The sequence below is a fragment of the Pezoporus wallicus genome, unplaced genomic scaffold, assembly GCF_028554395.1.
Source record: "Pezoporus wallicus isolate ANWC-B61680 ecotype Strahan unplaced genomic scaffold, APGP_CSIRO_Pwel_v1 scaffold_6362, whole genome shotgun sequence".
Classification (NCBI taxonomy): Eukaryota; Metazoa; Chordata; class Aves; order Psittaciformes; family Psittacidae; genus Pezoporus; species Pezoporus wallicus.
This window is the reverse complement of record NW_026637663.1, coordinates 7,677,064-7,691,580: the sequence shown is the minus strand read 5'-3', so window position 1 is coordinate 7,691,580 and position 14,517 is coordinate 7,677,064. Positions and strand designations below refer to the sequence as shown.

General features: G+C 37.7%; 1 protein-coding gene across 5 annotated transcripts in view; it reads right to left on the bottom strand.

The window, feature by feature from the left end:
- The window catches only part of FAM120B (family with sequence similarity 120B), a 52,064-nt gene that overhangs the window by 36,216 nt on the left and 1,331 nt on the right, over window positions 1-14,517 (bottom strand). For 3 of the 5 annotated variants that reach the window (XM_057406977.1, XM_057406979.1, XM_057406980.1), the window contains exons 1-3: window positions 11,849-12,957; window positions 8,674-8,854; window positions 1,839-1,931 (exon numbers count right to left, since the gene is read on the bottom strand). In XM_057406977.1, the coding sequence (XP_057262960.1) occupies window positions 1,839-1,931; window positions 8,674-8,854; window positions 11,849-12,868 (1,294 nt within the window). In that variant the 5' untranslated portion in view covers window positions 12,869-12,957. Of the gene's footprint in view, window positions 1-1,838; window positions 1,932-8,673; window positions 8,855-11,848; window positions 12,958-14,517 lie in introns of those variants that run through there. The other 2 variants (XM_057406978.1, XM_057406981.1) reach the window with 2 other exon arrangements.

The window sequence follows — 14,517 nt, the reverse complement described above, 5'->3', positions numbered from 1 at the left end:
CCCTTTTTTAATAGTCTGCTTGAACAGCCTTTCATTTCAGAGTAAGTAAAGATTATGGCTGAGAGGATGCTGTTTTTATAAACTCTTCTTATGTGGTTGCTATAAACAAACATGCAGAGTGATTTTAAATCCTGTTTATTGTCAACATGAGGGTGGGTTCTATGTGTATCATGTTTGCAGAGCAGTAGAACCAAAGTACATAAGACTAAGTGGATTCCTCTCCAGCAAGGGAGGAAGGTACTATACTATCTGGGAAGGAAAAATTCACAACAAATAAAATATATTTGCTATGTAAACTGAAATGCAGGTACTTAGGCATGTTTATACTATGTTGGGTTTTGCTTGCTTGTTTTACAAATGCATGTTACCAGACCACTGTATGCTGAAATAACACAGTTGAAAAGCACAGACCAATCAATTTTTACCCTGCATATTCATATCCATTTGGAAAATTTCACAGCAATTTCATGCTATCATCAAGTCAATTAGATAATCACTCTCTTCATATTGTATCAGGGTACTGGACAGGGAAACTACTGTATATCAAATGAAACCTTGTTTGTACTTTGTCTACATAACTCATTTCTTTCCAGTTTCTTTCAAAAGGATTTTGAAAAGGCTGATAGCTAAAGATCAATTGGTTTTCCTTAAGCCTTGAATTTGAAGACTCTTATTAAATATACAAGTTTCAAATATGAAGATAAATGCACAATCTTCGGGTACCTTAAAAAAAAATTTACTATAATTCTAGAAAATGAAAACTAAGTAGGTTCTAAAGCAATCCCTAACAAAAACAAACAAACAAACAAACAAAAAAAAAAAAAAAAAAAAACACCACACCAAAACACAACCCCCTCCCCCTCCCAAAAAAAAAAAAAAAAAAAAATAAGAACTGCTACAGAAATATCTGGATACTGAAGAAAGAAGCATTGGTAATTACTCTAAAAAAGTTAATAGATAATATTTTTTCTTAACAAGATATCAATGGTATTGTGTATCAATGGAATTAATTAAATTCATACGAAAGACTAAAAACCTCTGAGCTCCTGATCCACATAAAAGCAGATGAACAGAGAGTACTGCAACAGTAGAGGTAGAGGGGTTATGACTACAACAGCATGATCAAATGAACAATTAAGACAATTTTCTTTCTGAAATAACAAAATTGATACAGTATTGTTTACTTCCTGTCTTAAATTTACATTGCATGATACAATTTGGTGACGTATACAGTGCCCAATCTTTTCACTAAAGTGCAAGATACTTCCTTGTAAATGCAACACATTCCATTAATTTCATTAAGAGTGTTCATGCATCCTTTACCAAAGGAAAGAAGGTAAAAGACACACAAAACACTTGATGCTTAAGACAGTAGAAACAGCTTCAGTAGCCTAGTTACATTTTTATTGAAAGCTGGATTCTCCTTCTGGGTTGTCACAGGTGATCTAAAAATGACCCTTTTTATCTTCTCTGCCAGTCTTCTTAACACATTCTCTCAAGCAGCTTAACAGAAGAATTTTCATATGGCCCCACATACCACTTATCCCAGCGTCAAAGCAGTATTTAGAACCTCTAAGAAATTGTTTGCATTTTAGAACTGATGTCTGAATTAGCACTGGATTTGACGGGACACAGTAATAACATGTAGGCCAAAGCTGAATCCTGTTACAATTACACAGGGTAATTAAAAGCAATTACACGCATGCAGCATTTCTACTTTAGCTCCTTGTTCTTCACAGATGTTTTGGATTCCGTATCAAACATGTGATGATTGATTGCCTAACCTTATTGTAGTGATGGCATTATTTCAGTTCAGATTTAAACACATTTTATTCTACCTGGAATAGGTTGTACAGGCTGTATGAGCTCTGGCTGTTTGAGAGGATTTCCAAAAAAGACAAACCACTCTTTCACGAAAGAATAGGCTCCACCTAAAAAGACAGAATTGGATCAGTAAGTCAAATGCAAGTATTGACACTAGTGTAAAAGTTGGAAGCAGTAGTGATAAGGATTCGAAAGTAATGGAAGACATTTGAAATTACTTATTTGCTCAGCTTAAAAAAGCAAAAAAATAGTTTTAGCATCTTTGCAACAAATGATCAGAACAAATGAAGCAACTTTGAATTATGCACTATAAACATGAGTAAATGTAAGTACTAATCTGTGGAAAACATTCTAAAACAGCTTACAGCCAATTTTAGGCCTACCCATTTCAAGACAGTTCAGGAAGCTATGGAGGCATCTGACATAGCTTAGGGACCTATGTGAGCTGTCTCAGTCTCTCAGGGCTGTCACACTGCCACATATTGCAGTCAGTCCTTAATACGATTCTCCTCCCAACTTGCCCTGATGTTTCCTGAGTCAGGGTTTAAGACAAAATCTTTATAAGGCCTTGATGGCTATTTGAAATCTGACAGCAATGGAGTCATCCCACCATCAGAGGCAGAGCTTTTACAGCTCATTGTTCCAGACCTTTTATCTAGTATAAAGGGATCATTTATGCATAATAGCTCAAGTGGTTTCCTACCCCCTAACTTCAACTCTACCCCAACCCCCAATAAAGAGTAGGGAGCCTTTTAAATTAAAAATTTCACTGCTTGAGTTGTGCATCTAACTATTTGATGCTTAGGGAAGAAAAAAATAAAAAAGGAAAGAAAATATCCTCAGAAAAAACTAAAACATTTAAGAATTTTTGAAATGCAACCTACCTAATTTCCAGTAGTCAGCTCATAATCATTCCAATGCAAGTCACCCTTAAAAAACCCTAGAATAATTATCATTGCTATGAATGGTGCTTCTGCATTCTGTACAGATACTGCTTATGGTAACCTTGTTATAGTGCCCTAAATTTCCACTCTCTGTAGTCTGGTAAACAGTATGAAGCAGACAGATTTAGCTAGTCCTGGGCACTTGGAGTAGTGTTTTCAAATCTTTTCCAGGCAAATCTTAAAGCTTTCCCACCCTTGTCACTTTCCAGATTCACAGAGTTGTATCTAATTCCTTCCAGCTCTTGCCCAGTGCTGAGGCCACTCTTTACAATTTCTGCCTTTTATCATCAATTCCAACCACCCTGCACTTTATTGCACAATTATTTCTGATGCCACATTATGAACCCTAATGAAAAACTTCACCTAGCTTAAAATAAACCAAACCTCTCCAACACTCTCCTTCCTTTCCCTCCACCACCCAAAAAGTTCAGTCACGTTAATTTCCTGATCTCATTCATAGCTCAACACCTCAAATGACTGTTGGCATGAATGAATAAGCAGAAATGCCTCAGATGGAGTTGTAGTGTAAGGGATAAATGAGGCAGAGGAGAAGAACACAACAAAATCTGGTTTACAGCCCTTCTTCTTCCCTCCCCATTGACCTGCAGCACAAACTCCCAATAAAGGTGAGGGCTGAAGAACCAACTGCTGGACTCTAAGGGACAGCATTACACCTGGCTTGCCATGCTTCACTGTTCAAAAACTGATGACATTAAGAATAAAATGAAAAACGCTTGCACTGAGGAAAAAAAAAAGCCTTCAATGGCACATTTCAGTAGCTGAATAGTCTCACATCTTGAATATAAATCATTGCCTATGATAATGCCATTTCATTAAAAAAAACAACCAAACCTCCAATTTAATACCCTGAAGTCACTTTCAGAAACATTTTGATATTTTAGCATTCTGGTTTAAGATTTATCATGTAAATTATTCTGCTTTATTCAATCTATTCAGCTCACTCAGCCTCTCAAATTTTAGCCTGGCTTCTTACAGAAGCAAACCTAATACAATTAGGACATCTGTCTTATAATTAATTCATGGATGCACTGCTCTGTTTCAACTAAGCCTGACAGAGGAGAAGAGATTTCAAATGTGTTAAAATCCTAAACATGTTGTGAAACTGGTGACTCAGCTGTCAGAGATCCTGTTAGAACAGCAACTGAAAGAAAAATAGGAAACTCAAGTCACCTGTTGAATCCAAATGCACTGAATGTATGGCAAATCAATATACAAGCAGTTATAGAGCTGAGTAAAAAGGTAGGTGGCATTAGGGGAGAGCAGAAGGCAATAGGGAACATACTTAGAAACACCATATATTGCTGGAGGGATTTGTCAAAGACATGGGGATGCTAGAAAGATGAGGCTAGGGAGATGAGGCTAGGGAGATGAGGCTAGGGAGATGAGGCTAGGGAGATGAGGCTAGGGAGATGAGGCTAGGGAGATGAGGCTAGGGATGAGGCTGAGATGAGGCTAGGGAGATGAGGCTAGGGAGATGAGGCTAGGGAGATGAGGCTAGGGAGATGAGGCTAGGGAGATGAGGCTAGGGAGATGAGGCTAGGGAGATGAGGCTAGGGAGATGAGGCTAGGGAGATGAGGCTAGGGAGATGAGGCTAGGGAGATGAGGCTAGGGAGATGAGGCTAGGGAGATGAGGCTAGGGAGATGAGGCTAGGGGAAGCTGGCATGGAGAGCCACTCTTTGTAAGTTCCACAACTCAGAACAACTTATCAAAATTTCTCTCAATTCCAAATTCCTACAGCTATTTTTACATCACCATTTAGCTCAAGCACAATACAGAAGTCAGAAGGAAACCTCTAGTTTTGCTCTTTTAATGTATGTGAATATTGGTACAGGACATAACACCCCATCAGCAGAGTGCTTTTCACTATTACAGTCCATTAGTAACAAAAGTACATTACTGTTCACGTAAGTAGCCAATTAAATATAGTGGAAAGCAAGGTCCTGCAAACTGACAGCACATTAACATACCAAGAACAAAACACAGACACGACTACTAAATGCCAACCCTCCCTGCATGGAAATATCTCTGGGAAAAAAAAAACAAACAAAAAAAAAACCTCAACAATTTTTCAAACTTCTTTTCCTACAATGCACATACGGAGTTATCACCAGTGAAATTCAAAAACCATCAGTTCCTTTCTTTAAATAGATTCTAAACTAACTACCTGTGGAAGCTGCAAATTTCAACCATGTGAAGAAATCCAGACACGGGAAGTTGGAAATACTGTTATGTGTGCTCCTCTACACCTGAAACCCTCCTAAGTCACTGGTGGTGACTGGCAAAAATTCTGCTAATGAACTGGTTTTGACAGTGTCCAAGTGAGGATCAGTGTGGCCTGCTAACATTAAACCTGGGAATGATGACAGAACTTCCAGGAGCTGGCCATGAGAAGCCAAAGGCGGCATGAGGGGCATTACATAACCGCCTGATTGGCATCAGTCATGCAGGCGCAGGTATTTCTTCCATGGACTGCGATAGTGCCTAAACCTGCTGGCTTTCTTCTGAATTTTTCGCACACAAAATAGCAAGCCTGGCTGGACTATCAAGGTGCATTATTTACTGTTATTTTCCCCTCCTTCTTGAACTTTTCTAATAGTACTATTTTTCTGGGAAAGATGCTAAAAGTTGACAATTTATATATCACTATATGCAATATTCCACATAATGATCAGAAATGACTCAATTCATTTTGAAGATACTTTTAAAATTACACAGGCAACAAATACCATGTTATCAGGATCACCATCAACCCCTTATTTATTTTTGTAGGATCAAAAATAAAGCTGTGATTCTAACATTTCCATGAGTAAAGGTATGCACATGCTTACCATATACCAAACTACACTAAAGGCATAGTTTCACAAGCAATTCTTTCAGCAGCACTGCTACCTTTTATAGGTGACTTGACACTGATTTGCTCACTCCCACTCCCTGCCATTCCCTTGGGCTGTTTCACCACAGCTGTTTGTGGCTACACAGAGTCAGATGGGGAAACAGAAGCATGTTAGTTACCTGACTGCAAGAAAGGGAGAGAAGAGACAGAGGAGAGGAACTATTTTTAGTTCTCAAACTGGGCTATCACATAGCTGCACAAACAGCTGCACCAGCACAACTGAGAGGTTGCATGGAGACTGAAGAGTCTGTGCAAAAGACTTACCTAAACTGGCACTGACAGCAATGGCACTGACAGTAATAGAAATGCGCATCAAGCTATGGCTCCAGGCAAAGTGGTTTGATCTAGATGGGTGATTTCAAAGGATATGACAACAACCATCTCCTGTGGATTTTTGGGTTTCTTAGGCACTCTCAACCTAGACATTCAAAACCAATGGTTTCTTGTTTCAGGACAGAGGGAACAGTTTACATTACTTTTAGCCTGTTCTTACTAAAACTGTAACTGCTGCTTTTACTATCTTGCTTTGCTATCCCTATTCAACAGTACTCAACAGTAAATAAGCAGACTTGCAAACTGAAAGGAAGTCATTTTCCAGCACTGCAATCTTGTAATTGAGGAATCTTAAGGAATAGAAATGAGGATCACTAACACATCTCCACTGCAAACTAGAACACTGTATAGAGTTAGCCAAGATAGCTTCAAATGATCTATGTTAGCAACTCTATCACAATGGCAGCAGACTCCACGTGCACTAATTTAATTGGCTGACTCCTTCCAACAAGCTTCTTTTAATGCTAATCCAAAGTATTTTTACATTATACGACAACCTACATACAGTGTAAATTATTTCTTCCCCTCCTACCCCTCATTGAATTACAAAAGTCAACTTAATCTCATCTAAGGGAAACTGGCAAAGGATTCTACTTACTTTAAGAACAAAAATTCCATGTAGGTCCATCAGCAAGTTCATAAATAAAAAATTATTACATTTACTTATGAATTCTCACACAGGCTCTGATTAATGACATACACACTTGACTTAGAAACAACTATACACTGGAACAGAAAAACAACCCATGAACTCCTAGGAACTGATGTCGTTAAAACAGTTAGAGGTAAATACATGCACTAAAAATGCAAATTTAATAGGAGTGCCCATGCAGACACACTCTACCTACCTTTTGGGAAGGGTTAAGGACTGAGGGTGCACAAGTATGATTTACTTTAGAAAATTAACTCTGGAATTTGAAGCAAACTGAGAACAAATAATACATGTTAACTGTGATTTTATTCTAAAATCACTTTCATAAAAGAAGACCTCTTTCCCATGCAAATTTCTTTTCAACAAGATTATAAATTAATGTTTCAGTATTTCAATTCTAATCTTCTTTATCTGAGTACTACAAACACTATAACATAAATGCAAATCTGCCTACTACCCTGCCAGCAACGATTGTTAATTAGCAGTTTTGGTGTGGATGTTTCTGAAAGCATCAATGAATATCCTACTACTTAGAAGAATAAATAAAACCCAACCAAGTTATAATTATCTACAAAATTTAGAGGCAGTAGGCCGAAAAATGAGAAATGACAGATGTGCATGATTACTGCTGCGATTTCTGTTACTGTCTCCAAATGGCTATCATAGAATCATAGAATGGTTTGGCTTGGAAGGGACCTTAAAGCTCATCTAATTCCCACCCCCCTGTCATGGGCAGGGATACTTCCCACAAGACCAAGTTGCTCAAAGACCCATGCAGCCTGGCCTTGACACTGCCAGGAATGGGACATTCACAACTTCTCTGGGCAACCTGCGCCAATGTCTCACCACTGTCATGGTGAAGAATTTCACCCTAGTATCTAATCTAAATCTACTTTCATTCAGATTAAAGCCATTCCCCTTGTCCTATTACTACAGGCCTTTATACAAAGCTCCTCTCCAGCTCTCTTGTAGGCCTCCTTTAAGTAATGGAAGCTGCTCATGTTGAGCTTCTCATCTACCAAGATCCCTACTATGTAAACTCTGATTCAGCATTTCCTATTGTTTGGGTTTGGTGGGTTTTTTTCCTATTATGGAACAACTTCAACCTCTAGCTGCTGAAGCAAGCCAGGTATTTAATTACCTTTCTGTGGCTTTCTAAGCACATAGTTTGAATATCAGGTTTGATGGCAGTGCACTTTCATCAATAAAATGTAAAGCGACTACCAAGAAGAAACAACATATTCAAAAGAATAAAAGTTCAATGCATTTTTAATTTTCAACTCACTGCCTAAAAGACACTGTAAAGATAACGTTTAACTAATGGGAGTCTTAAGAACATAAAATTTCTTCAAGATGTGAATAAAGGTTTCTCTGTCTTAAAGCTGAAGAATGGAAGCACACATATACACACAACTGCTACAAAACTGCTACTTATACACTGGATAAAGAAACCGTATTTTCTTGTACTTTGATAAAAGAATTAATAATCACTGGCCTGACTACTTGCATTAGTGTTACGACAGTAACTATATTTGACTATCCACTGTTCTTAAAATTGCAGATTTAAAATCAACAGAAGGTAAGACTCTATCAGTGCATTACTGTTTTGCAGAAGTGCAAACAACTCACTTATTCATCAGGAGCTACACTTATCAATACAACATAAGGTTTCACATTCTCTCAAACTTTTAAAATCTTCTAAATGTCACTGTTCTGCTCAATCTGCTGCTCATTAACAACACTGACAGCTTCCCATTTAACAAGCAAAAAAACCCAATTTAAAAAAAAAATTCCTTAAAATCACTGAAATTGAACAGCATTTAGAAAACCTGCAATCTCATTGTCACATTTTCTCTTTATTCCTTAAGAATTAGTGCATTCAGCTGCCCACAGTTTTTATCCTAAATTCCATGTTGATGTAGCCACTGAAAAAATAAACTCAAGATTTCATATTTCAAAACTGAAAGTATACTTGAATAGTGGTATAAGTAGTTTAATCTTTACCTTCTCTAGATTCCAACAAGATAGAATAAATATGCTGACGAGCAGGGCGGTAGATAAGTGCCTGTCCAGGAATTTCTGTATCAGATTCATCTTCCAAAGAGTTGCTGCATTCAATCTCTCCCTTACTCAGGATATTGAAGATCGTGTAATTTTCAGACTGGACATGCTGTTCTTTAGCTAACTGTTCAAAGAAAGAAGGAGGCATTATCTCCAAAATTAAAGAGGATAAAAAACTAACAAAATGTATTCACTATTCAAGGAAACAGTACTTTTTCTAGCAGTGTAAATGGAGCGAATGCAGGGTTGGAACAAGTGCTTTGTGAGGTAACACCAGTATAGTATACTTTCAGACATCTACCTTTCCGGGGACAGGAATCCCCAGGAGAACCATCATTGCCGTTCTTAGGCCCTCCCTGAATTCTTAAAACTTGGGGGAGTTAATGACATTTTTTTAAAGAGTAATTATTCTTAAAATGAATTCTGAATTCAGACACAGAGAAATGAGCTGCCCTCCTTTAGTCATCTGAAAACGTATGTTCCCTCTTTAAATAGTGACTGAAGGCACAACAAACTTTTATTTGTCACCCAAACTTATTGCAAGATGAAATACGTAAGACAACTCCATTTCTTTCCTGAGCTGACTTTGCATAGTATACATTGTGGTGAAATTAGTATGCTTACCTTCACCACACTTTGACTTTGCAATAGCTTTTCCCCAAGAAAAGAAATACAATCTACTCTAGTGAGGAACACCAGGCCTGCAGGCTGTTGCTGAAAAGCAGAATTGTAGCATCACCCAGGCTGCATATTAACCATGCACCGCATGCAGATACATCTGGCTACAGCAGCTGGCTACAAGCAGCCTCAGGGACCGCTGGTCTGAAGTGGCACTGGCGCAGAAGCAACAATGCTACTCTCAGCACAGAATTTCAACCAAGAACACTTGTAACTTGGACTGGCCAAGCGCAGAGCCAGACTTTCTATTTCACAACCTCAGACCAAAACCATGGGAGTGTTCAAACAGTTGAGCTGAGCCAATTTTTTCCATGGAGTACCACTAATAAATTCTCCAGGACCCGTGCTATATGGTGAGCAGGCACAGAAGTTTCTCTGCTCTCCATTCCCAGTATGTGTCACCTTATTTGAATTATTTGGGTTGTGCCATCCATACAGCTATGCCACTAGAAATTACCAGACCACTGGCCAGCTCAAAATTCACCATTCCTGCAGAAATCCAATATCCGCAAACCTGAGAACCCAGCAGGTCAAAGCTGCAGTCGATTAATGGGTCATTACTGATCAAAACTTATTCTATTGAAATGTCATACTTTCAGAAGAAATTCTCATATAAAATCAATTGTAGGCTTCCGTACATAATGCCAATCAACAAAACTTTTTTTTTTATAGTAATAAATTAATGGTTGCTGTGGAATAAATACTTCTTCATTCTTACTATATGTAAACAATATAATCCCTCAAATCTACTTTTGTATAAAACAAAAACCAAATAGTTAAGTATTTCTAAGCATCATTTGAAGGAAGCATTGAACCATTTCATATAAACCATGAGATGTTTTTATCATCATCTGAAAATACAAGTTTGTCAATAATTTACACATCCTTAGGTAGTGAAAAAATATAAGCTGATTTCAGAAGAACTGCTGTATTCAATCCTGTATCTTGAAAAATATTTCTGATTTACACCTACAGTCAGGCGGAAAGTTATATTCTTTGCAGGGAGAAGCAGGAATGTGTCATCAAAGTTGGAACTGAGCTGTGTATGTCATTTACATGCAGCTCAGATTATGTGCAAGGTAAGCAGAATTACATATGGTTTTCAAAATATGCAGCAAAGCACACCCATTACACATACAATATTTAACCACCTGTAACAAAACCAAACGACAAGTTAACCTGCTTACAACTCTGCCTGCAATTTCCCTGGCCAAAGGGTTGGCTTAACATAGGAATTATGCAGTGAGGCATTCTTCAGTGGAGTTTCTAAACATTATTATTTTATTACAGCAGTAGCTCAGCATGACACTAGAGAACTGTAGTCTTCAAATGAAAGATCAAGGCTAGAAATAATGACCACTTGTCATAAAGACCGCATGGCTCATTTTCTTAAGGAGTAAGGATATTACCACTATTGTTCTAGCCACAATCCAACCTAGATAATTACATTCTGGCCAAATTTTCCTTGCACTTCAATTGTAAACAGTATTTTTCAACACTTTATTAAGATGCAGGGCTGTTGCTTGGGTTTGGGTTTTTTTTAATAACATCTTTATTTAACGATTTCAGTTGAAAGTGACATGTATTGTGCCTATGTGTGGCTAATAAAAACACCCAAATCTATCTGCAACTTAGCTGAAATGAGCATTGCATAAGTTACAATGCAGTTTTAAAATATTTTTAGAAAAAAAATTGTAAATTTTAAGATTAGAGTAATATGAGAAAACAGAAAAACTAATTTTAAAGAAAATATTCAACATAACAGACAGAAAAACAAGGTGCTCTATTTGCAGTCTGTACGGACCTAACAAAACAGGGAGCAACAGGTGACTAATATAGGATCTAAAATACAGCAGAGCATCTCTGCCCATATGTGAAGCCATTAGTGAAACTTGATAGTGCATCTCTGTCCTAGAATTAACAAGCCCCTCCAAGTACTTTTGGCTCCTTCAGGGACAATAAATCTGAATGATCATTAACCTGATCCAAAAATCACAAAATACAGATTTATAGGAAGTCTCCTCATCTCCTCCACAAGAACAATTTCAACTTCTGCATTCTTAGCAGAGCTCCCTTTGGTATTTTGACTGCATGTACCAGGTACAGCCAAGCAGACCACTAAACAGCTGTAGCTGACTTTTGGATGCTCAAAGAATAACTGTATCATTACATTGTGCAACACATGGGAAGTACTCCCTATGCTCATCTATAGGCCTATACAGAAGCTGCTCCCCATTATTTGAACTGCTTGATGCTTCAAAAAGAGAGGAATCATCTGCTTTCATGGTGATGCATGTAACAGTCCTAACCATGGCTATACTTAACAGACAATAGATTTTGCTCAAGCAAATTTCAATCAATAGGTTTGGTGTACTCAATACTGACTTCCACTAAATAGTCATGGCATCAAGTGACCATGAAGCTTTAAAAAACAAGGTACCTGAAAGACTTCTTTATCTTGACACATGGCTGTTTCTTGTTGAAGGGAAAACATTTGGCAACTTGCTACTTTGGGAGGAATCCATGGAGACTGCTGCCCAGGTAAAAGATAGCACTCCACTCCTCTGTAAAGCAATGTCTTGTCTGATCCCAGAGGCAGAATGTCTTCTAAGTGTTTCAGGCTGCTGTATGACTGTGGAACCTTTGAGATGTAATTTGCTACAGCAAAAAATATGCTTGTTCTTCTGTTGTAGCTGTTATTCTTATGGGGACTGCTGACCAAACATTTATGCCAAAAGCCTTCCAACAAGTTTTCTGGAACAACATCATTGCCAAGCAAGCAAGCAAAGAGAGGGAGGTGTGTCAAACTAAGACCCAATGCACGACAAAGATCTTCTCGAGAGTACATAACAGTGACCAGCCTGTCCAAACGGAGCTTCCCAATGGAAAAGTAGGGGCATGTATTATAGATGAGGTAGTCACTATCTTGCCCAAGAATTCCTATGCAGTTATGTTGCAAACCGTATACAGCCACCTCAAAGTCTGCCTCCTGCAACGTACATACTGTTTCTTGACCAAGTGACTTCAGGGCAAAACGTGTAAAAGTAGGCAAAGCTGAAGGCATCACAAACATTTCTCTCCCTGGTTGTTTTCTGTGAGTCTTGATAAACTGAAATACTCTGGCTATGTCCTTGTTATTCTGCAACCTCCGTTTGATCCACTCATCTCTCTTTTTTGATTCTACCACTCCGTCAAAGAAAAACACCAACTTGATACCAGCTGCCATGAAAACTTTAATAAAATCCTCTAAAACGGCAAGGAACTCCCGCCACTGGCCACCACACACCCAGGATTCTGGTGTGTACCAGTATCTAACACAACTCATGGCATCTACTACGATAACAGGCGGAGAATCAGGACGATCGATGCAATGTTTTTGTGCCATTTCTCTCAGATCTACAGTCCTGCATGCATCAGGGCAAACTCTCTCCACAAACCCCTGCAAACCTTTAATGCCCATGGCTGATATCTGAAACTCACAGCAGTCTGAAAGAAGAAGAAGAAAAACAATATTCTAAATGCAATACTGAGAAACATAACAGAATTATAGAATAACAAACAAAAACATACAGCAAAACAAAACACACGGCAAACAAACAAAAAATAACAACCAAACAGCACAGAAACGGAACTGTTACTTTTCTGCTTTTGCTGATAGTTTGCTTTGTTGCCCTGGCCTTTACACAGTTTGAACCAGTTTTCTTCCCATCAACAAACTGGATGTAAGTGCCCATTCACTTTGCCTTCCAATTCTGTTTTTCTATCACTGAAGACTATAAATATCTAAAGGTTTTCTTACGTACAACTCAAATTCAGATTAACAGAAAAAAAATAGAAATTTAGAAATACAGAAACTGCTAGAAAACCAAGTACAGACATAATTAAAACCTATATAACATCTTACCTGAGTGTACAACACAGGAATTAACGGCTTGATTTTCACAGTAAATAGTATACAAATGTCTTTAACTGAAGTCAGTGGGAAAATACTAGTAGCTTTGGTAATCAGTCTTGTGCCTTGATTATGCAAATGGCTCAGTTACCATCTGAGCTTATAGACAGTAGTGCACTGATATGGCACTAGTTGCAATACGTCTGCTTCTGCAATGGTTTTAGTAGTATCAGTTCTGCTTCAAATCAGAAGCTCAATCCATTGTACCATTCTGTCATTTGAAGACATAATTTTCAAGACCTGTTTAAAGAATTAGACGTTTACCTATATTTTGTGAATCTACAAATCTGGTTATTATTAATAATAAAATTAATAGGTTAATATATTAAATGGGATTTCTAATACACACAGCATTTTGAACCAATCTATTTTAAAAGGCACGCATATAAACATTAGCTAGACATTAAACAATTACAAATGGAATAAGCTTATTTTCAGTTTGGGAAATATCAAAAGACTGAAGAAGAGAGTCTCTGAATTCTGTGGTAAAACTTAATAGCGTACCAAATGAACCAATTTATGGGTTCTGTAGAGCAAGTTGTGGGATAAAATGAAAACATTGACGACCTCCATTTTTATTTCTAGAAATCACAACACAAGTTTGGCACAACCTCCACCACAGATGTGCTCCTCCCTTTACCACAGCATCAGTCTCCTCTACCACAGCACTATTTTATTTTACAGGTCCTTCCAATGAAAAATAGAAGTAACAAGCTCCATCAAGCTTTGTTTTCTTCTTTATTCTCAGAAAATATTTTGGGCTTATTTTGATTTTATTCAAAAGTCAAATCCTTTTCTCAGCTAAACAGTGAAGGATTTCACTACGTTTTAATTAAACAGGTCAGATTTTTCCTGGTTTTCACACTATGAATTTCTGACATTTCAAGAACAGGTTGTCTCCGGAGTGTTACATTACAAGATACACACTTACGGTTTTCAAAAAGAAAAAAAAGGAAGCTGAATTCACAAAAACATTGTGAACAGATAGCTTTTAAAGGTATTCCTGAGCCTGCAGAGGTTAAACAACTAATAATCTCCAGATAAAGTTTTTGAATACCATCATCTTTAATCACAGGATCATAGAGTAGTTTGAGTTGGAAGGGACCTTTTAAAGGTTACCTGGTTCAACCCCCAATGCAATGAGCCAGGACACCTTC